At 55.1% G+C, this 23435-nt stretch overlaps 1 protein-coding gene across 2 annotated transcripts in view; it reads left to right on the forward strand.

Annotated features, from left to right (window-relative positions):
- Positions 1–13421, forward strand: part of GRIK3 (glutamate ionotropic receptor kainate type subunit 3) — a 223964-nt gene extending 210543 nt beyond the window's left edge. Inside the window, exons 14-16 of one of the 2 annotated variants that reach the window (XM_047084737.1) lie at positions 9610–9832; positions 10373–10623; positions 13227–13421. In XM_047084737.1, coding sequence (XP_046940693.1) covers positions 9610–9832; positions 10373–10623; positions 13227–13421 — 669 coding nt within the window. Of the gene's footprint in view, positions 1–9609; positions 9833–10372; positions 10679–13226 lie in introns of both variants that reach the window. The other variant, XM_047084738.1, reaches the window with a different exon arrangement.
- Positions 13422–23435: the final 10014 nt, after the last annotated feature.

The following is a 23435-nucleotide window of genomic DNA, read 5'->3' on the forward strand; positions in this document are numbered from 1 at the left end:
AACCAGTAAATGTTCTTCTGGAAATTAAAGTAAAAACAACAGCGGCCACCGCCGAGAGCTCACAGTGGGCCAGACTGGCGGCTTGGCTTCACTGAATCATCAGAACAAGGCCTGTGAGGTGGGAACCACAACTATTTCCACTTTGCGCGTGTGGAAACTGAGGCTCAGAGTGATTAAGCAGGTTGTTCAAGCACTCAGAGCTGAAGGACCCAGGTCTGCCTTCCTCCAAAGCCCATGTTCCAGGCCGTTTGTTCTTAGACTGGAATATGCATCCAAATCACCTGGAAGGCTTGGGGAAAACCCAGATTCCTGGGCCCCGCCCTCGGCGTTTCTGGTTTTGTAGGTCTAGGGCAGGGCCACGAATGTGCATGTGTAAGGCATTCCCAGGTGCCACTGGTGGTGGTCCAGGGACGACACTTGGAGAACCACTACTCTAAGGGTTTCTCAGAAATGGTTAGGATTCGGGAACTCGGGGACTGTAGGTCTAGGCATCCATCCATTTATTTATTAGTCACTTGCTCTCAATCAATCTGGAACCCTGGGCCCTGGTTCCCCATCCCCCCAGCTCTTGGGTCCTTCCACGCTAAGCCTCTGAGGGATGAGTTGAGCCTCCAGAGGGGCCTGAGGGAGGAGAGAGGAAGGAAGGAGAGGGCGGGGAGGGAAAGCCTCTACCTCCTGGAACCCCACCAGCACCGGCCCCTACCCTGGCCTCCCCTGTGTCCCTCCTTGAGGGACAGCAGATGTTTAGTGAAGAGGAAAGAGAGGAAAAGGGCTCCCCTTGTGAACATCGCTGCTGCCACCAAGAAGTGGCAAATGTGGTCTTCCTGAGAGGTCACTATCATGCATCTGGTGCGAGGAGCATATAAAAGTGTCGTCGCAGGCATGCTGGGGGCTCTCTGGGACCCCGTGTAGGTGTTCATGAGTGTGGGCAGTATGTGAGCATGTGTGTGCCTGCGTGTGTGTATCATAGTATATGGTACACATAAACGCGCATTTAGGCACGTATGGGTGCACACAGGTGCCCGTGTACAAAGTCTGCCTGTGCAGGTCTATGTGCATCTTGGTGCTCAGACATAAGCGTTTGCATATATCTGTGGGCGTACGGGCGAGCGTATGCGTGCGTGTATGTCTGTGGTCTGGGCATGTGGATGTGTACATAGGTGTATATGCCAGAATGTCTACGTGTGTGTGCATGGAGATTATGTGTGTGCGTGTCTGCTTACATGTCCCCGTGGGTGTGTCTAGACAAATGTGAGCATGGGGGGGGTGGACCTCTGTGTCAGCCCACGCGTGTATGTGTGTCATAGCTTGCATGTGTGCATGATGGCCCCTGCACGCATGTGTGTCTGCGTGCGTGTGTCAGCAAGTGTATGTCATGGTCCGTGCATGTGTGTGTGCCTCATAGCCCCTGCATGCGTGTGTCTGCATGTGCGTGTGATGGTTCACACATACGTGTGCGTGTGTGTGTGTGTGTGTGTGTGTGTGCTGGTGTGAGTGTGCCTGCTCGTGCCAGTCCCCAGGCTGTGGCCCAGCCCTTTGACTGTGCCAAAGCATCTCTCATGCATTACACATGAGCCCATCTCTAAGCAGGGCTCCTGATCAAAGGGAAGCGGCATAAATAAGGCCGGTGCAGGCTCATTGCCGCTGATTGGATGCCCTTGCCTCCCTCCACGCTAAGATGCTCAGATTGGCTTCCAAGAGCCTAGTTCCAGCTCCCCGCCGAGCCTCTGTCCTCAGCATCAAGCAGCACCCCCGGCAGCCTGCTCCGCCCTCACGCACCTTCCCTGCAAACAGTGCAGCGAGGAGGGCGGGGGAGGGACACAGATGCTGTCACCCAGCTGGGATGCTGGGGCACGAGGGCCCATGCTCACAAGGGCCGCCGGCCAGAAACAGCAACTCCGCATCTCCTGCGGGACCAACTCCACTTTCCTGCTCTCCTGATCACCAATTAATTCCTCTGGATGTCTGGCTACGTTGCCTCCTGCTTTTTTTTTAATGTTTATTTTTGAGAGAGAGAGAGAGAGACAGAGTGCAAGACAGGGAGGTGCAGGGAGAGAGGGAGACCCAGAATCCAAAGCAGGCTCCGGGCTCTGAGCCGTCAGCCCAGAGCCCGACGCGGGGCTCGAACCCACGAACCGCGAGATCATGACCGAGCCGAAGTCGGACGCTCAACCGACTGAGCCACCCTGGCGCCCCTACATTGCCTCCTGCTTTAATCCAAGCCCAGCTCTTCCTGCCCAGGCTCCCTTTTCTCTGGCAACAGCAGTGGGAATGCTTTCCAGGCCGAGAGGAGCTTGACCATGGGGACCCTAACCCTGCCTCGGATGATGAGGTAGAAGCCAACACCCACCCAGAAGTTTCCCAGACAAGCTTGCTCCCTCCCCTCTCCCCTGCCCGTGAGTGAATATGGCGCTAGGGTCGGATGGGGATCAGCTTCAGGAGTAGACACAGGGAGCCTAGGAGACATTGGCAAGGTCGACGATAATAACATTTATCAAGCACTCACTGGGTGCCGGGCAACATTCCATGCACTTGGCCTGTATCCGTGTGTGTCCTCCTCACAACTCTGGAAGGTAGAGACCATTGTGATCATCTCCCATTCTACCCCTGAGGAAAGCAGGCTCATAAGTGGCCTGAGTTCACACGGACTTGCCTAAGATCAACAGCTAATGAAACGCAGAGCCGGGATTTGAACCCCCGCGGTCTGGCACCAGGGGCCCTGCTCTCTGTCGCTGTGTGCATGCGGCTTCTCTAAGGAGTCAGCCACGGTCTGGGATTCGGTTGGGGAAGAGCAGAGCCGCAGCCAGTGCGCCTACGTATCCCCAGTCCACACGGTCCCACTGCATCCCGCGTCGTTGTTCAAGCGATACACGTTGAGCGGACGCCTTCGCTGAATTAGAGTTTGGAAAAAAAAAAAGAGGGCAGAAGCCAAGTAGAGCAGGTGCAGGAGACGTGTTAAGGGCAGGAACTGAGCAGGTGGCTCCCTGAACATCCTGGGGTGCAGGGCAGGGGAACTTCGTGTGTTCCTACAGAGCGCCCCCCCCCCCAGACTGAGAGGAGAGCTCCAGGGAGAGAACCCATTCCTGTCCAAAGGCAGCAGCGGGAAGCGGGAAGCCAGGCTCTGGGGGGGGGGCGGGAGGGGGGAGGGGATGGGGTGCGCCAGAGCCCCGCGCCCACCCTGCAGCCTGGGAGACGGGGCGGCTCAAGGCGTCCCGGCATTCCAAAGGAAATTGCATTTGAAGAGTTGTCGGGGAGCAGCAGACATCACAAACCGCGTCTCCTGTGCTGTCCTCCCTCCGTCTGGGAAGATAAAAATTAATTAGGAGATGAAAAAAGGAAGTCTTTGAAAGCACTGTTTGGCTGTAAAAATATGTAGGCAAAATGTAAAGAAGAACATTGGGGAAGCGTGTTCTTTGGGCAGCTTTGAAAGGAGAAGCTGTAGGAAAACAGCCTCTCCGAGGATTTAGCCCCCTTTGGTGCTGGCGCGAGGCAGGCACATCGCAGAGGGAGGGACTGCGTGTGAGAGACAGCCGCTCAGGGCAGAGACCAGAGCTGGGGGCCAAGAATTCCACGCTCCCTGGGGCTCTGGCACCGTCAGCCCCTCCCTCTTGTATAGCCCTGCCCTGCTGTAGCAAGGGAGCCTGGAGAGTTCCTGGAGAGGCCTCTGTCCAGCCCCCCACCGTCCAGCCGCTCAGCCGACTCTTCCCTGAGCTGGAAGCCTCACCCTATCTCAGCCTCCAGTTTCTCCTGACTCATCTGCCGGCCTGTCCAGGGGCAGAGTCTTGCTTCAAGCAGAAGGAGGGTCGGAGGGCCAAAACGCAAGGACCGGGCGAGGTTCGGTGCCCTGTCCAGTCACATCCGTCTTAAAGTCAGACCGCCCAGGACTTGTTGTCTCTGCTGGGGGACCTTGGGTAAGTCACTACTTCTCTGAGCCTCATTTTGTTCACCTGTATGACGTGGGTACTGATTGCCACCAGACGGCACTCAGCGAGAGGACTCAACGAGCTACCGCACGTACAGTGGTTAGCCCAGTGCTGGACGCAGAAGCACCCAAGTCAGATGCTCCGCTGGTTGGCTGACCCAGAAGACTGGGAAGCAGGCCGGACCCTTTTCCCCTTTTGCCCCGTAGTCCCCAAAGGATTTGGAGAGGGACCAGCCAGCGGACACCTGGTGAATCTCCCTTCCCCTGGGTCTGTGGGCTTTGTGAAGGACCTTGGTGCCTCTCACGGGATGGTCATATGCCTCCGCACAGAGCTAAGAACTCAGAAGGAGCCCCGAGATCCTCAGAATAGGAGAGATCCCGAGAGGGCAGGCAGAGGGGCAGGGACAGGTGCAGGGCTGGGCCAGTGATGAGGGGAAGTGACTGAAAACTACTGTTCCTGAGGACCTCTCTGTGCCTTCGTTTTCTCATCTATGGAACGGGTATGATAATAGTACCCATCTCGCAGAGTCACTGAGATGATTAAGTGGGATAATTCACGTAAACAGCTTAAAACCGTAGCTGACACGGAGTATACATGCCCTAAGTGTTAACTGTGTTTATTGTTTGTTGTTGAAACTGGAGATACGCAGGCCTCTTCAGCCCACAGATGCAGTTTTGGGGGCCATACATCGCTTGCATTTTCTTACGTGAGTTGCCAGCATTTTAAAATTGAGAGCTTTTTGCATTTAAAAAATTCACATTTCCAGCTTCTTGAAAATGTGAAAGATTTGGCATCACTGAGCTGCTCTCTCGCCGAGCACCAGTTGTGGGAGCCAAGAGGCAAGTATCAATCTCTCCAGTGTATCAATTCCACTCAGCATTTCCTACTTATTTTACAGCGCCCTCCCTGGCCCCCGTCAGCACCGGGCTTTCCTACCCTGCGCTTTGCGTCATTTATTTTCTGGAGAAACTCTGCATTATAGCAATTATTATCCCCGATTTCCAGATGAGAGAACTTAGCCTTAAAGAGCAATAATGATGCCATCCACTTGCCCAGCACTTCCTAGGGACGCAGCCCTGTGCTAAGCCAGCCCTCATTTGACAGGGGTGGAAGATGAGGCTCAGATTTGTGACGTCACTTGCCTGTGGTCCCAGAAGGAGCTGGCATTTGAACCCCGGTTGGCATGACACCAGAGTCCATGCAACAGAGCTGACCCCTCCTGCCGCCTCTATCCCCAGCCTGCAGCCCCCGCCTTCCCAGGCAAGCCTCAGGGGGCATGTGCGGACAGCAGGGTGACCGCTAGACTGGAGGGTCCGTGAGTCTGTCCTGGTGAGGTGACATGTAATGGCGGGCAGAAGCAGCAGACTCCGGGAAGCCACCTGGTCCCTAAGGAAATAATCCAGGAGACATGATTAACTGCCAAAGCCTCCACACCCAGGGATAAGCAAGCCAATTAATTTGAGGAAAGGTCTCCTCTCCAACATGGAAAATACCCAAGGTCTCGCATGGAATCACATCGCTTCTGCCTCTCTGCACCTGTTCCCTGGGATTCAGCTCCCTTTGAAATTTATATATATATATATATATATATATATATATATACACATTTTTCTTGTACAGAAATGTTAAATTCTCAAGATTAAGTATCTTCAGTTGGGGAAAATCAATTTACTTCTTTGAGGGGGCTGGAATTGAAAGTCGTGAGCCTGAAACTTACTTTCTTGCCAATTTTACTGATAAAAAAAGCCTCTCCGTCCTGGCACGTCGCCCTGTATTGGCGGCTCCAAACGATTCCATTAATTGATTTGGGTGACTGGTCCTGAAGCAATGCTTATTAAGGTTCCCACTGGAGCTGGGACAGGCAGGATGACGTGGGAGCCATAGGTGTGCGGGACTCCGTTCCCTGGGGTGGTGATCATAGCTTTGACCTGAGACTCCAGGAGGGGCCCTGGCTATATCCCTCCCTGCCTCAGATGGGCCCTGCTAGAAGAGCGCTTTTCAGAGATGTGCCTTGGAATCACAGAATCCCTGGAAGACAGAAGGAAGGAATTTAAGGGGAGCCAGAGACCATGAGTGGATATGGCTGAGCATCTGAAAATGGGAGCCCCAAAATACAGAAGCACAGTCAGTGGCCATTCTAGGGAGGCAGATTTCAGAACCACCTGTTTAAAGTTTGGAGGTGAGAATTTGTTGACACTGGAACTGGGAGAGCTGAACCTCTTGAAATCAGCATCACAGCCGTCTTCACGCCTTTTTGTCACCTCTCCTCTCAAGAGGCCCTAGCTTCCTGGTGTTCTTACCAGCTCCCTCCCTGTAATCCTTCAGCTTTGAGGCTACTGGAGGCCTTCAGCCTCAACACCCCCCCACACACACACACACAACCCCCGAAAGAAATTTCTGTCTCCATTTATGGTGGAGTGTTACTGGAAAGAACATATGTTTTGATGGCAGAACCCTGCTTCTGCTCGACTTGCTGTGGAAAGAAGGAATAAGGTGTTGGGGGAGGATGCAGGGAGGAGTTTGCAGAATGAGGATGAGTTCTCATCGCTTTCTGAGACAGAAGGAGTGGGGCAGGGCTTCCTGAGTGGTTCGTTGTCAAGTTACTTTTGCCAGCACTTGGGATTTACTGATGGATGACTGGTTTCATGGGAGAGTGGTGGGTAAGATGGGTGAGGTGGAGAAGTGGATGCATGGTTGAGTGATGGATAGATGGATAAAAGAACGGATGGATGGGTGGGTGGATGGGTGGATGGATGGAAGGATGGATGGATGGATGGATGGATGGTTGGATGGATGGTTGGTTGGATGGAAGGATGGATGGATGGATGGATGGATGGATGGTTGGATGGATGGTTGGTTGGATGGAAGGATGGATGGATGGATGGATGGATGGATGGATGGATGGTTGGATGGATGGTTGGTTGGATGGAAGGATGGTTGGATGGATGGATGGATAGATGGATGGATGAATAGATGGATTCATGCATTAAGAGGTATAAGGGGAGCCCTGACAGTCTCATCAACACCTGGTTCCCACTTCTGATGGAAGGAGAATTTGGAAGCAGGAGAGACTGAGATGGAAAAGAAGCTGAGGTTCCAGAGCCACTGATAGGATAATAGTACTTAGTTATAATGACCATGAAGACAGAGTATCTGAGGAGCATGTGTACTTGGCACTAGGGGTGATTGGACTTGGATGACCTGGTTAGAGGAATCATTGGAACTGATTATCTGAAAAAAACAACGATCTGAGGAACAGCAGTAGCTTGTGTGCGTATGTGGGTGAGAGAGTGTATTTGTTACCTTTTGCTGGACAGCTGATTACCTGAAACCGAGTGTCCTAAAACAATGGCATTACGATCTCACCGACTGTGGGTCGGGAAGCAGCACAGCTTAGCTGGGTCCTCTGCGCGGGGACTGTGACAGGCTGCGGTCGAGGTGTTGCCTAAGGCCACAGTCATCCCAAAGCTGCGCTTCCAAGCTCGCTCACATGGTTGTTGTCAGCAGTCAGTTCCTCCCGCGCTGTTGCACTGAAGGCTTCAGCTCTGTGTTCGCTGCTGGCTGGAGGCTGCCCTCTGTTCCTGGCCACGTGGGCCTCTCCACAGGGCGACTCGCATGGCAGCCAGCTGCCATCAGAGCAGCCAGCAAGAGGGCGAGTCTCCTGGAGCCTAATCTTAGGAGTGACATCCCATCACTCGTGATGGGGGCAGGGGGAGTTCAAAGCAAATCAGTAGTCCAGTCCGCACTCAAGGAGAGGGGATTACGCAAGGGCATGAGTACCAGGGACGGGGATCTCTGGAGCTAGATAGAAGCTTCCTAGCACAGTGAACCTGGGCAGAGTGAGAAAGGCCCTGTGGGATAAAAGGAGCCAGAGAAGGAGAGTCTGGATGCCAGAAATTATCTAGAAGATAAGCAATGTCTGAGGACTCAGAAAGTCTCGAAAAAGGAATGCTTTTAAGGGCAAGAATGGCTAGTCGGGAGAGGGCATGGGTGGGGGGGTGGCGCAGGAGGAGCTGAGGGGGGAGAGTAGCTGGCGAGATGGAGTAGCTGGAGAGCACGGGGTTTGGAGACAAGGGTTGAGGAGGTCAGAGTAGCTGATGATGGAGTAGCTGTAAACAGGATTAGGAAGTAGGATGGCTGGGTTGCTGGGAGCAACCAGCTTGCCACTCGAATGGAACCCATCAAGGGCCTTCAGCTTGGAGGCAGGTATATTTGCAGGTGGGATGGTGGCTGCTTCTCTGGGAAGGTGCCCTCAGGCCCGGAGGAGTGGGGTCTTGCCTGCTGCTTTGGGGCACCCCGCTCCCCTAGGCATGCTTGGGCCTCCAGGAGCCAGTTTTGGAGAGGACAGCCCTTACCAGAGCCAGAAGGCCCCGGAGAATAGTAGATACAACTTTCCTCCCAGGCCCTGCCCCCACCGCCCTGACTCCTGACAAACACAGCTTCTTTCCCATCCCCTCCCCATCCCCCCCGCCCTGCACCAGCCTGTTCAAGCACACCCCTGCTGTCACGCACACCGGAGCTGGGCCGGGTGCCAGTGAGACAGGCTGACATCACAGACAGGCACAGCTAGACTTGGAAGCGGCCGGGCACAGTGGGGCTCACAGAGCCACCTGCTCCCCTGGGGACCCTGGAGGCAGGGCCATTCCCCCCCCCCCCCCCCCCCCCCCCCCCCGCTGGGAGCAGCTAGCTGGCTGGCTGTAACTTCCTGAGAAAACTCAGGAATGCTGTGCAGCGTGATCTGCCCATTCTTCTCGGCAGCAGGGGACATTCAACCTCGGCCCCCTCTCCCTGCCCCCCACACCTTCTCTGAGTCTCCCCAGCCAGCCGGGGCAAGCACAGCTGCCCACCCACCAGGCCTGATCTTAGCCATGCTAGCTGTGTTCGCACCGCAGCGTCCAGCCCGGGATGCCCTGGGGACAATCACAGGAGATAAAGGGCCTGCAGACCACCTGCTCTGACTGCCCCCACTTCTCGCCCCCCCCCTCCTCAATGAAGCACAACAGACAAACCCTCGTCTTCCCCTGGAACACGGCACACAGGGGGAGCCCTCTTTGGCCGCGGTGGAAGGGGGGGGGAGGCCAGAACCCACCAAGCTTTGCCCTCACTGGCATCCCCTTCTCCCTGTCTACCCTCACAGAGGTTTCTATGAGGCAGTGAAGCTCAGTGGTTAGGAGCATGGACTCTAGAGTCAGATGGCCTGGGTTCGAAGCCTAAATTTGCTACTAACCTTGAGCAAGTTACTTGGCCATGCTTCCGTTTCCGTAGAACGGAGCCAAGGGTAGTACCCGCCTCCTCGGATCGTCGTGGAGAATCAGCGAGTTAACGCAGCTAAAGCTCTTAGAACAAGGCCTGCACATGTAGACCTTTAATACATGTCAGAGGAAGGAAACCCATTTAAAAAAAAGTCAGTCCGAAAACCACTGCGCCACGGCAAAGAGCCAGGCGTTCCTAGGTGTGGGGGGGGGGGGCTGAGTCTGAATCCCGGCTTCATCACTCCCCAACTGTGTGTGTCGGGACCTCCTCTCCCAGGGCCTCAGTATCCACGTCTGAGCAACGGGTCGCATTCCTTCCTCTGAGGGCCGTAGACAGGGTTCAGTGGCTAGAGCGCTGCTAAGTAGAGGGTATGGTACTTGGCCCCCGGTGTGCTCGGTGACTGTGTGCATCCCCCCCTCCCCTCGTGGCCCAGAAATCCAAGATCTCCACCTTTGAGAAGATGTGGGCCTTCATGAGCAGCAAGCCCTCGGCGTTGGTGAAGAACAACGAGGAAGGCATCCAGAGGACCCTGACGGCCGACTATGCGCTGCTCATGGAGTCCACGACCATCGAGTACGTCACCCAGAGGAACTGCAACCTTACCCAGATCGGGGGCCTCATCGATTCCAAGGGCTACGGCATTGGCACACCCATGGGTGAGCGAGGGGCTGCAGGCGGGAGTGGGGCTTGGGGGACAGAGGATGGGCAGGGCCCCCACATCCACCCACACACACAGTCTTTTGCCCCCTCTCCCAGCTCATCCCACCGAATCTAAAAAGGTGGCATTTCTTCAGCCCAGAGACCAAGGCGTACGTCCCAACCTCGCGGGGTCGGCCGGGGCCTAGGCAGAGGAGAGCTGGGGGCAACCCAGAGGCGGGGTGAGGCAGGGTGGGGTGAGGCAGGGCGGGGGTGGGGGTGGGGTCCGTTCAGAGGTCATGGCTGTTCTCCCTGACTTTTCCCCTGCTGACGCAGCCCAGATACACCGTGCGTTCCAGGGGCCTGTGGAGACAGGGACTCCTAGGCAAAACTCCCCACCCCAAATCAGGACGTTTCTCCCACCCAAACACCGTAGATCATTCAAAGAGGGGCTTTTGTGAGCCTATGGAGATGGTGGCCAGCACCGAGCAGGGTGCCGGCAGGGCGAACGCACACGGCACTGAATGCCGCTGCCAGCCGGACCCCTGTCCCCCACGCAGGCTCCCCGTACCGGGACAAGATCACCATTGCCATCCTGCAGCTGCAGGAGGAAGACAAGCTCCACATCATGAAGGAGAAGTGGTGGCGAGGCAGCGGGTGTCCCGAGGAGGAAAACAAAGAGGCCAGCGCCCTGGGCGTCCAGAAGATCGGGGGCATCTTCATCGTCCTGGCCGCCGGGCTGGTCCTGTCCGTGCTGGTGGCCGTGGGCGAGTTTGTGTACAAGCTCCGCAAAACAGCGGAGCGAGAGCAGGTGAGCCTCGAGGACCGGGACCTGCGCGGGGAGGGGAGGGAGAAGGGAGGACAGGGTTCCGGCTGGGTTCGTGCCTCCCAAGCGCACGGGGTATCTGAGCCCACCCTGCCTCCCCCTGCCACCCCCCCCCCCCCCGACCAGGAGGCCCGCCGGCCCCACCCCTGCTCTGACTCCGAGCACACACTCCCACCGCTGCTGTTCCGTTCCAGGACAAGCCCCCTCGCCTCCAGCTGGACCGCGCGACAGCCTCCAGTCTGGCCTTCCTGCCTCCCCGCTCCCATCCGCTCTCCATACACAGCTAGTGCCCTGTTTCACACTTAATTCAAACCGTGTCGTTCCCCTGCACAAAACCCTCCATGGTAATTGTAGGAGCTCGGTGATGGTTACATAGGGATTCATTATACGCTTCCCTCTCCTGCATATAGTTGGAAATTTCCATAATCAAAAGTTTAAAAAAGAAAAGAATGTTAAGAGGTCTGGCCCAAGTGTACATGCAGGAGAAGTCTGCTCAACCCATCTGATTAATTCAAGTGTGGTTGAGCAATGTTTCTGGGTCCTGGTAGCAAATTAGAATCACAGGGAGAGAGTTTTTTAAGTGCTAATGTCCTGGCCTCACTCCCAGAGACAGTTTTAATTGGTCTGTGGCAGAGCCTGGCGTTGGTGTCTTAAGAAAGAGTACTTATAGGGTGATTTAAATGTGCACGTGAGTTGAGGGCTGGACAGAGGTCCCTCTCACAGAGAAGTTCAAAGGGACGTAGGGCCAGTGTGGAAGGAGACTGCAGTTAAGTCCCGTGTGGAAGGGACCATTCAAAACAGGCGCTTTTTACATCCATCAGAAATGAAATAGGGCCCTTTATAATCAGAAAGCCAGAGTCAGCAAAGAGGAAGGGGAAAGATCATTCTTGGTGTCGCATTTCTCCTGGGCAGGAGGAAAGGGACATGTTCCCGTATTGCTGGGATCAGTCCAAGCGGATATGTTTTTGGAAGGCAACTTCGCGGTCTGGACAGAGTCTTAAAAGTGGCCACACATTTTGACAGTGAATTTCTACTTTTCGAAATGCACCCAGTGGAAGTGGCCAAGAGTAGATGCAGTTTTATTTACAAGGATGTTCACGGAAGTGTTAATTGTCACATGAAGAATGGGGTAGGGGGGAACCCTTGACGTCCAATCAAAAAGAATGGCTAAAAAAATTTACAGTACATTAAAAAAGAACCACCAAACTCTTTAGGAATTCCCAATATCATTGGCATGAGCTCCGCATTGCACCAAAAGCCTACAAGACCTGGTCCTGGTCCACTTGTCTGACTTTCTCCCTCTCACACTGAACTCCTTTACTCTGCTCCACACACATCGGCCTTCTTTTTAGTCCTTAACACACCAAACACAGTTCAGCCCCAGGCCATTTGCACATGCTGTTCCAGCCACCTGCAATGCTGTTGCCCCCAGAGCACCCTGTCGTTGGCCTGTTCTAGCCATTCAGGTTTCAGCTCAAATGCCACCACTCAAGTAGCCTTCCCCCACCTGCCCCCATGCCCAGCCCCCGCTCTATCCCATTCCACTGGTTTATTCTCTTAGAGATAGTTACCATTCCCTGAAGTGATTTATTTGCTTGCAAGTTTATTACCTGTTTCTATCACATCCTAGACCGTAAGCTCCTTGAGGGCTGAGACCTATCTTTTTCACGTCTGTATGCCTAACATTTAGAACAGTGAATGGAACATAGTAGGCCCGCAATATTTTCAGAATGAATAAGGGAGGTAAGAGGGAGGCTATTCTGTGTTTAGTGGGTGAACAGGGGAAGCTTGGAGGGGAAGCGGGTAAGAGGCAGAGCCAGAATTCGAATTCCCCTGCACCACACCGGCCGCCCACAGGTGCCTGGGTGTGCTAATACCCTGACCTCATGCAGAAGTTGAGCTATCAACAGCGCCCCCTGTCTGCCAGACAAGTCACAGGACAGCCTCCGTCTGTTGGGCTCAGAGGAGCCACTGCCCTCAGATACCTGCAGGCAAAGCTGTACCTTTGCCTTCCCTTCTGGGTGCCCATGAGGGACCCAGGCCAGAAGCCACTGCCACCCCGCTGCCTCGCAGGGACCCGCCTCCCAGTTGCGCACCTTGAGAAACATGCTGGACTTTCCCTAGTGGGAGCACAGTGATTCTGCCCTCAGTTGGAAGCCCTCCCAGGGGAAAGGTTACCCATACATTCACCAGGTGTTTCTTAAGCTTGACTCTGGGCCAGGCCAGAGCTGGGCTCACCCGGATGAGGCTGGTTTGGTTCCTGCCCTCAGAATCTAGTGGAGAAAAATCAGACAGGTCAGCTCCTCAAACTTTAAGGTACGTGCCAATCAGAGCCTCAGTTTGCTCCTCTGTGAAATGGGGATAGGATGATACTACCTGCCCTATCTCCCTTAGTCTCCAAACAAGAATGTAATGCTTTGTAGGCTGCCCCACAAACTGGTCATCCTGAGTGGGCAGCAGGTGGGTGGCCTGAAGGTGAGAGAGAGACAGGCAGCCTTGGCACAGCCTGGGGAGGAAAGGGAGGCACTGGCTGGGGTTGCAAGGCCAAGCCTCACCCATGTGCCCCTTGCCCTCCCACCCCACGCCAGCGCTCCTTCTGCAGCACCGTAGCCGACGAGATCCGTTTCTCCCTCACCTGCCAGCGTCGGGTCAAGCACAAGCCGCAGCCTCCCATGATGGTCAAGACTGACGCTGTCATCAACATGCACACATTCAACGATCGCCGGCTTCCGGGCAAGGACAGCATGGCCTGCAGCACACCATTGGCCCCTGTATTCCCCTAAGCACAGGTGGGGTGGGGACCGAAGGCCTGGGGGCAGGGCAGAGGAAAGCAAAGGAGACTGGAAGGCACCTCCCCCGTGCCCACACTGGGCTTGGGGACCAGGGCCGTTGCCTGCCTGCTGGGCCAGGAGCCTTCTGCCCTTACCTACCAGGAGACCAGCAGGCCCCCACTTGCCTCTCATTTCTTCTGTGGGTTTCTAAAGCTGCCAGCCGAGACAGCCAAGGCCAAAGGAAGCACATGCCTCTCAGGCCAAACTCACCTGCCCCTCAATTCTCCTCAACAGTCAGAAGTTTCTACCACGGCCCTGCAGAGGCCAAAGAAAATGAGAAACAGCTCTTATATTGCCACTCTTTCCCCATGAGCCCAGGCCTCCTGGGCCTTGACCGTGAGACCAGAGACAAACCTTGGGTACTTTAAGGGTTGTAGTGTGGCAGCCATTGGGAGCTGAAGATGGGATGGCCACCCCACACGTCTTGAGCAGAAGGAAGACCTTCACCCTCAGAGGCTGCTCACATAGTCCTGGTCTCAGGCAGCCCCCATCTTTGCAAAGTTGAAGGCAGAAAGCCCCATAGAGAAAAAGAGGAGTTTGCGGTATGGGAGAGAGGAGAATGCACAGAGGCCGCCATCTTGAATTCTTATGGACAATGTCCAGTGGCTCCCATTCCTCAAGGAGGTCTCCAGGAGTATAAAGTGGGGGGGGAGTGGTCAGAGCAAATTTTCTTTCTGGCCCGAGGATAGAGGCCCCCCTGAATCTCTCACAAAGGATGACCAGAGATTCAGTCAGTATTTGAAGCCAGAAGAACAATGGATTCCATGGAAATCCCATAGGCCCTCGAGCCATTGGGTCTCATTTTGCTGGTCACTGGGCTGTTTTCTAAACCCTAGTGGCATTTGAGAGCTTGGGCGCTTCGCCATCTACTCATCAGCAACTCTCCATTCCTGGCCAATTGACCTTGACCTCCTTCTGTCATCTCGGAAGGAGAAGAGAAGCCTAGGTTGAAGTGAACGTCGTCACCCCTCCTCAAAAGAAGGATCACAGTCCTGCCGCACAGGCTAACTTTGGGGTAGATGGGGAAAGCCAGACGGTCCCTAAAGAACTCTTGGTGTCCTGGGCTTGCCAAACCTAAAGATGCTCCCCAGTAAAAGAAAGTTTTCAGGGACAGAATATCAGAGCTCATAGAGGCCCCAAGAACGGTGAAAGAAAAGCTGCCTCCTGGATAATTAACCAAAGACCCCACACAGAGACACAGGCCATCTTGGCCCCAGTCTCTTGTCCAGAGCAGCTTGGACTTAGTGGGGTTGGGGGGTACAGCAAAGAACTACTCGCAGATGGGGTAACAGTCGGGTGGACCAGATGATCTGTGGGTTCCAGCTAGGTAGAATGGATGCTCTAGAAGTCTTACGATTCTAGAAAAGGAATGAGACGTGGAAGGGTTAGGAGCAAAGTGTCCTTAAAGAGAACATGATGGGGCCAGCAGGGCTTCCCATTGCCGAGGGCAGAGGGCAGTCTCTGAGCAGGGGAGGGAGGGCTGGAGGTTCCGGACAGGGACCCAGAAGACACTAGTCACCGCCCTTCCTCCTCTGTCTTTTTTCTGCTCGGGGAGTCTGGTTAGGGAAGAGCTCCACTGAGATCTCGAGGGCCTTCTCAGTCGGGGTTAAGGGTAACCTCCAGTCCCACCCCCCAGGGACTCCCAAAGCAGGAGAGTGCAGTTGACTCGTGATTAATACTGTTCCTCCTCCAAGCTGTGAAGCTGCAGGACCAGACCAGCTGGCTCCCGCAATCCCAGCAGCTCCAACAGGCTGTGCGCTTGGGAGGCGGGAGAAGGGAGCTGGATGTGCGGCATCGCCAACACGTAATGACAGGAAAAGCCATGCTGTCGTGAGCTTCCATGTGTAGGAGTGTGTGCGTGCGTGCATATATGTGTATCTTTGTGTGTGCGTGAGCTTTAGGGGCTGGGGCTGAAGGACAGATTTGGACGTCTCACGGAGTCCAGGGCACGAAATGAACACAATCCCTGGGTTCTGACGTGTGTGTGCACCCATGTGTGTGCATTTGGGATGAGGGAGACAGATCTGGACAAGCAGCAGAGCCCCATACACGTAAAAACAGAAGAAGCCATGTCTTAATGGGGTTCTGGTGAGTATACGTATGTGCACACGCGTGCACAAGTGGGTATGCTTATGTGTGCGTGTGTGTGTGTGTGTGTGTGCACGTGCGTGCACATTTATGCGCCAGTGGCAGAGGTTGGAGGACAGGATAGAACCCGGAGCATCGCCAGATGTTGAAAAGGAGAAGCCATGTCATCAAGGGGTGCACGTGGGCGTGTGTGTGGGCTCGTGTGTGCAGCAGAGAGCAGGAGGGAGGACAGAAGCAGACAGACGGCCGGCACAGCTCAGTGCATGTACGCAAGAAGCCATGCGGAACTGGAGTTTCTCAGTGTTGGGGGGAACATGCTCGCACACGTGTGCTCACACTCACACATGTGCTCCCAGCTCGCAGCAGAAGCACAGATGAACAATCAGCAAGGCAGGGAACCAGGGTCTATTTGCACTTCTGTTGTGGGGGAGAGATCGTCGGTCACAAGGATCTGTTGACATCGTGTGCTCTTGCGTATGACGCTCCGTGAACGTGCCGTGTGCTTCTGGGGCCGCGCGCATACGTGGACTGGCGGGGGGAGAAAGAGAAGTGGCATGGGCTGGGAAGAGGCTTCATCGGTGGCGTGAACAGTCATGGGCATCAAAGGCACCATTCCCTCGGGAACCCCCTCTCCCCCAGAAAGCACTTAAGTGATTGGGGTGACAATGCTGCCCGACTCCCCCTCCCACTCAAGCCTTATGTCCGTGTGTGCGGCGAATGGGCAGACTCCGGCTGGTGCCCTCTGTTTGGCTTCGAGGCCAGCCCAGTGTTCAAAGTGCAGTGGAAACCGCTTCTGCCCAAGCGTGAGCTGTCGTCTCTCCCGGGGCAGAAGAGGTGCCGGGTTGCACTTGTGGGGCAGAAGGTTTTCCCGTGGAGGCGGACCAAGAGGAAGTCAAGACTGGGCCCGCCCTGCCAGCAGGTGCACCCTGGGGCTGCAGAGGGTGCCCGTGGGCACGCCCACACGCGGTGGCACTGAGGTTGGCCCATGGAAGCGTAAAAGCTGGCTTTGACGGCACGGAAGACGGGACTCGCGCGAGCACCTGCCGGACCGCCCTCGTCTGGCCCCACACGCCTTCCCTTCACAGAAGACTGACCCCCACCTTCCACCCGCGTCTCCCACCCGCCATGCCAGTGCCTCCTCTCAGCCGGCTCAGCCTGGCCAAACTGAGGGCCCACCCCCTCCCCAGCCACCCTGGGGATTTGGGACGATGAGCCCTCCTCCTCTCTCTCTCCCCTTGACCCGTTCCTGGTCTCTCTGCTGTGGACAGTTAAGAAAACCCTGACGGCTTTGTTGCCATCAGGCAGCCCTACTCTGCGAGCGTCTCTCCAGGGGAATAAGGCTCTCTTGGCGGGTGAGCTGACTCCGAGTCTCTGGAGGGTTGGAGGGCCTCCCCACCCCCACCTCACGGCCAAGACTGCCTCAACGAGAAGAGCACATCCCGGCTTCCTCCCCAATGCACTTGGCAGACAGACTGTGATGGCCCAGAATGGGGGAGGGGTGTGGCAGCATCGGATGAAGTTTCCACGTGGTGAGAAGTCACTCCCCTCCTTACACTGGAGGCGAGCAGGGGACAGACCCAGGCACACGCTTACGGAGAACAGTCAGAGGCTCCCTCCCTGCTTTCTTTTCCAGGGGTTACTGTGTGGAGTTTTGCAAAGCTGCTGCTTCGTGGCTCAGCATGAGGCCGGTCCCTCCCCAAGCCTTTCTCAGCTGTATGCACAAACATCTGGAAGGTGGCCAAACTCTGGCCCATGTCTGGACTGGTCCCGTGTGGATAGCCATCTGGAAGGGCCGAGGGATCTGGACGAACAGCTGTAAGGACCTGACATCTGGGACGGACCAACCCCTTGGACAGATGCAAGAAATGAGCCCAGTTCTGTGGACAGGTCTGGAATAGACGCATCCGGAACAGTCTCCCAGGCTGAGTGGACACATCTGGAAGGGGCCCAGCTGCTTGCCGCCATAGAAGGGCCCTGCCCTTTGTCCCCATGCCACTTTGAATCGAGCTCTCATTTTTCAGTCGTGGATTTGCCCTGGAGTTAAGATTTCAGAGCTGAGGCCATATGTGACGTCACAAAACTGTTTTTGGTAGAAGGTTAATGTTCTGTACCATATATATATGAATGTAAAAAGATATATATATATATGCTGTATATATATATATGTATATATATATGCACAGTGTATATATGACCCGTAGCCCATGTGTATACGCACCCCTCCCTGCACGTCTGCACACAGAGTGTACATAACCCAGCCAGTATGGGTGGGGACCAGGTGAGGGATGGGGCGATAGCAGCCAAGTCTGGAATGGAGGCCACCTGGGGCAGGGGCCACAGAGAGCCCCGCGGGGATGGGGAGCACACATCAGAGCTCCAAACCCTGAAGAAGAGGACCCTGTGGCTGGGAGGTGAGCCTTGCCCGGGCAGCCTCTGCTGGGGGTGGGGGCAGGGCAGGAGAGACCAACAGGCCTTGTGTCAGTCCGAGCGTGTCTACGGCCTGTGCCTGAGGAGTAATGCCCTACCGGGACCTGGCTCCTAGGACCTCCGCCTGTCACAGTGACCGGGCATGTGTCCGGCTCCACCCGGAATACCCTCAAAGGCTGGAACATTCTAGGCGGCAAAGGCCTCTGCCTCAGATTCTCACCCCCACACAGAGACGCAGTTCACAGCTAGGAAAAAAACGCTTTTCAGAGGGAATGACCCCAGAGGCACTGTCAGCATGCCAGTGCAGTGTCCCAGTGCCCTACTTATGGACCCTGTCCCCATCTCCTGCCTTCTAGAACAGAAGACCTCAAACCACCCTGCAGTATGTCTCTGTTTCACAGATCAAAACTCTGGGGCCTCCCGATACTGGGAAGCGGCTGTAGTCATGCCAGCAAGTTTGTCCCACTGCAGACAATGTCCCCAGACCCATTTGACCCAGAGACCAGCTGTTAGGGAGTGACCGAGGAGCCAGAGATGCGAACAGTTCAGTGACACCCGGTGAAAGATGAGAAGCCAGCAAGGCCCTCTGGCCCTAGCACAGCCCACGCCATCTGTCTGCCTCCTCTCCCTGTCTACACCTCCCCCGGCAGGGCGGTTGGCCGGGAGCACCGCCCCCCCACCCCCCACCATACCTGCAGACCTCCGGCCCTGCCCCGCCTGGGTCTTCCTGTTCTACATAATGCCAGCCTTTTTGTTAGTGGTCCTGCCCTTGCCACCGGTCAGAGCACCTCTGGAGTCTGCAAGGGAGAAGGTACTAGAGTGGACTTCCGTGCGGTCAACAGCCCGCCTTTTGCTCGGGTCCCACGCGTCAGGCTGGTGTGCACTAATCTGCCTCTGGGGCCCCCCCGCCAGAGCACATCTGAATCCGGCCCCCCGAGGAGGGGCCTGTCCTGGCTCCAGGGGCCCTCATGCCACTGTGCTCCAAACCCCCACCCCATCTCTGCCTGGGCCGACTTCCTGGCTGGGCCTCCCTTGTCGGGGACTTGGGTTCCCCGCCCCAGGGCTGAGCCCCCAGACAGCGCCGTGTGAGACCCCTGGCCTGTCCCACCACCCAGACCAGAGTGCCTGGATGCCCCCCTCTCCCACTCAACATGGTTCCCACACACTGGTCTCTGGGCCATTCAGGGGATGCCCTTTGTGGACATGCAGAATTTCTATGAATATAGTTTTTTGTAAACATTTTGTAACGATTTGGGTTTCATAGTAACTGTGTTACTTGCCAATCATTCTAGGCTGATGTAAATAACTTTCCAAACAAATCTGATTATTTTCCTTTTTAAGACACTGTGATATATTAAAGTGCACAGTTTGCTGTATGAAGTAATATGGTTTTAAATTTTAAATAAAGACATGTTTCTAGAAAACAGGGTCCCCTTGAGGTGTGTTTTCTGTTGCTCTTCTCTCTCTTTCGAACCAGAGGGTACTGGGCCGCTATGTCCTTTTCACCGCCGACTGACTGTGTCCCGGCAGGAGCCCCTAGTGGTGAGCCGGTGGGGGGCTCCAGCCCAGGCCTCTTTGGCCAAGCTGGGGATGTTGGGAGGGTCTCTTATCCAAGCCTGACCAGTCAGAGGTCTTGCCTGAGCTTTTTCAAAGTGGAAATCATGCAGCTGTAAGTCAGTTACTCTCAGGAGATGGAAACCGTACATATAACCAGGGCTCAGGACAGGACATGTTAAGCAGGAGGGGATTGAACACAGATGTGCACAAAACCAGTGGAAGCGATGAGGGAGTAAGGGCCAGCTGGGCCCCCCGTGGCTCCCAGAGCGACACAGAGCAGACCTATCCAGGGAGACTCTGGGACTAGAGCTGCAAGGTCACGCCCCGAGCTGTAATCCAGGGCTCAGAAAGCCTGTAATCCAGGGTCAGGAAGCTGCTGTCACCCCTGGCCCCATCACGATGCTTCTCGTCACCTGGGAAGCACTAGTGTGGAAAACTCTCACGTTTCCACGGCAGAGACAGCCCATAAGGGGGCAGGAAGGTGGCCTCCACCTCTCTTCTGCCTTCCACAGCTCATGCAAATCGACTTGGTAGAGACTGATTTGCATCCAGAACCCTCCATGCTCCCCATCGCAATCATAAGTCCTAATATTTATTGAGAACTTCCTACGTGGCAGGTGCTATGCTAAGCTCTTGACATATATTATTATCTCCTTTACTACTTGCCTTAGAACCTGACACAGCTCAGACCCAACCATACATTCAGTCCGAATGTCCACCACCGTTGACTCAGTATCTCGGTGTCCCCCTTCTAATTCCCTGGAGAATGACTATTATTAGACTAGCTCTGGTTCGTTGGTCACCTGTGGCCCAATCAACTGTGGCCAGAGGGAGTGAAGGGTCTCATAATATAATCATGGTACCCAGGCTCTTTGCTTTAGGAGGGCTGAGAACACCCAGAATTCCAAAGAAAGCTATGTGGGTTGAGCAGACCTCCTAAAATATCCACCCTCCTATTCCGTCAGCTGACAAAGTGCCAATCCAGTGTCCCAGAAATCCCTATAGAATGGAGAGGAGGCCAGGACCCAGTGGGCTCCTGGTCTAGCCCACAGCCACAGCCCGGGAAGAGGTTTTGGGTCTAAGCCAGGTAAGAGGTAGGTAGAGGCCCTGGGTTGAAATATATGTGTCTATCATTGGGAGACAGAGGTAAAGTCCATCACCTAGGAGTGAATACACTGGGGTTCAGGGTAGACTCCAGGTCCAACAAGGAGTAGGATAACTTGGATAAGAGAGAGGGAAGAGACCGGGTAGGAATGAAGCCCACATTGAGGGAAAAGGAACAGGTAGATTACCCAGTCATCCATCCGTCCATTCATGTATCCATCTACCTACCCATCCATCCATTCCCCCATCCATCCATCCATCCACGCATCCATCCACACATCTATCCCCATTCCTGTGAACACATTTCTACCCACCTACCGATTCATCAACTACTCCATCCATCTATACATCTGCCTGCCCACCACCCTCAATCCTTCCATCCATCCATTCACAGACTTAAATATTTTGTGTGTGAGTCCCAGCTCTACCACCTACGAGCTGTGTAACCTCGAACAAGCCACTTCACATCCTTGAGCCTCAGTTTCCTCATCCAAAATGCATAGTCATGAAAACCACCCCTCATGGAATGGTCGTATAGGCTAAATGAGAAAAAGCACGGTTAGTACTTAGCACAGACATAGTACGTAAGCCAACAGTAAGTGACAGCAATTTTCACTAAGAAAAAGGAGGAAGGGGAGAAAAGAACTAAAGTCTACTATATGCTGAGCCTCTCAGAGCCCCTGACTCTACCTCTCAGAGCCCATCTCTACCTGGCTGGCCCTCCTGGGCACTGAGCTCTCTCCATGGCCCTGTCTCGAGGAGACAAGCAAATGATACTAGGCCTTGTCTCTCCCTCCTCACCTCAACCCCGAGAGCAGGAAGTGCTGTTTCTGTCCCTTCAGAGAGGGTTCTCGCCGCCCCCTCCCCAAGGAAGGAAGCGGAGCCTGTATTACGTGATACCTATACAACTCAACCAATGAGAGCTTTTATGGTGGAAGAAAGTAACAAATGAGCAGAGCCCTCCCCAACCTGCCAAGAGCCCAGACACAGAGGAATCAGAAAGCAAAGATGATCAAATACTCAGTGCAAAGATCTGGGCCCCAGTCTAAGACCCAACACATCTGGAAGGACACATGATCCTGCTCCCCCTCCACCATTTCCCAAATTAAGCCAAAGATTCCAAGACAAGGAGGTAACCGGAAGAGGAACCACCAGACAGAAACAGAGTCAGGTGTCGGGGGACCCTCAGTTTCTGCCTGAGCGCCCATGTTCAGTTGCCAACCTGCGAGCTCCAGGGAGTGGATCCCAGGGGATCTGCAGGAGTCCAGAGCAGGGACGTGCCCCCCAGAGGTCCTTCTCAGCCCCTCCGTAAGGACACCTTCCTTAGCACCCAGGTGACTCCCACTGGCCAAGTTGCGTGAGCAAAGCACCAGCTGTACCCTGTGAATTCACTCAGACCCCGTTCTCCCCACCCTCTCTGGCCACGCCCTCTCTCACTGAATCAGGACCAGGCCTCTGTCCTCAGCACTTAGAGGGAATGCGGTGGCATGGCAAGAAATCCCCCAATATACTCCTAGCCAAGTGGGACTATACAAGAATGTTCCCTCTGAGCCGGGGGAACAACTCACTTCTTCATTATCGTGTTCTTCATCACCATCATTATCATCATCATCGTGATTATTGTGTTGGTGGTTGTTATGTCTGCTTCTCGTGCAGTCCCTGCAGAGCCCTGGTGGCCTGGAGGTGATGGGTCCAGATGGTCCCGAAGCAGATCCCGGGCCAAAAGCAGATCCTTTGGCCTCTATGCCTGGGAGAGTCCCATCCCAGAAAACTATATCCTGATGTTAAGGGCTCACCTTCCTTTGACCTTGGTTGTCTTGCCCCGTTCGGAGCGCAGGGATCTGAGACCCGTCGAGCCGGCTGCTACCAGTCCCCACCACTCTCTAGGTCACAGACCCGCTCCCTCTCCTGCCGCCTCCTGTGGCACAGGCCTCCTGTCACTCATGGCAGGACCCAGGGACTCAGAATCAGAGGCAAGCCTCAGGCCCCTCTGCCTCCTTGGTTTAAGCGGGCAGCCTTGGACTGCTCACGGCCTTGGTTCCCAGTCCTGTGCCTCGTGTTGCTCATGGGACAAAGAAAGGAAAGGCTTCCCATGAAAGCGCTCGCCAGGTGTCAGGCAACGGGCTTACTGTTTGTGGGGGTCCTTCTCTGCCTTTCAGTCACCTCCCCTTCTCCACTTCCGTCCCCTCCGGGTCCCTCTGGAGTGAGCGAGGAGCAGGAGGAGGTCAGAGCCCGGGCACTCCTCGAGCTGCAGGTTACCATTCCTAGAATCAGGCGGCAGGGACACACGGCTCCCCCGGGGGCCTTGATGGCACTTCCTTGGGAAACAGAAGCCGAGTGTTTAAGAAGCATCTGTCATTATGGAAACAAAGTTGCCAGGCCATTTTTTCTTTTACTATTTTTACTGCGGTTTCATTATCTTATGCAAATGAGGCCGCCGATGAAGCCTTTCTGCAGGGTGGCCCATGCTGGGACCAGCTCCACCGAGGGGATTTATTGCCTGCCTCGGCCTCCAGACTAGAACTGGGACGAGGAGGTCCCGTGGAGATGACTTTCAGAGCATCCGATCTGCCCCGGAATGCTCGGTGCCCGCCAAAGCAGCCCCCACATCCTGCCTCTACCCCCGGGCTTCCCCGCTCCCTTATTTCCGAAGACCCAAGTGTCAGCTCAGCCTGGCTCCGGGCCTCTGTCCCCAGTTCCTCAACAGCTGGAGGCCCTTGAATAGTGAGTTGTAAGCGCCCAGCAGGATGTAAGGGGAAAAGTGGAAGGCAACTGGGGTTTCGCCCTGCC

Source organism: Lynx rufus, unplaced genomic scaffold (assembly GCF_022079265.1).
Source record: "Lynx rufus isolate CCGP_SWC_20201006 ecotype Redwood Valley unplaced genomic scaffold, mLynRuf1.p SCAF_2, whole genome shotgun sequence".
In the NCBI taxonomy this organism is placed as follows: Eukaryota; Metazoa; Chordata; class Mammalia; order Carnivora; family Felidae; genus Lynx; species Lynx rufus.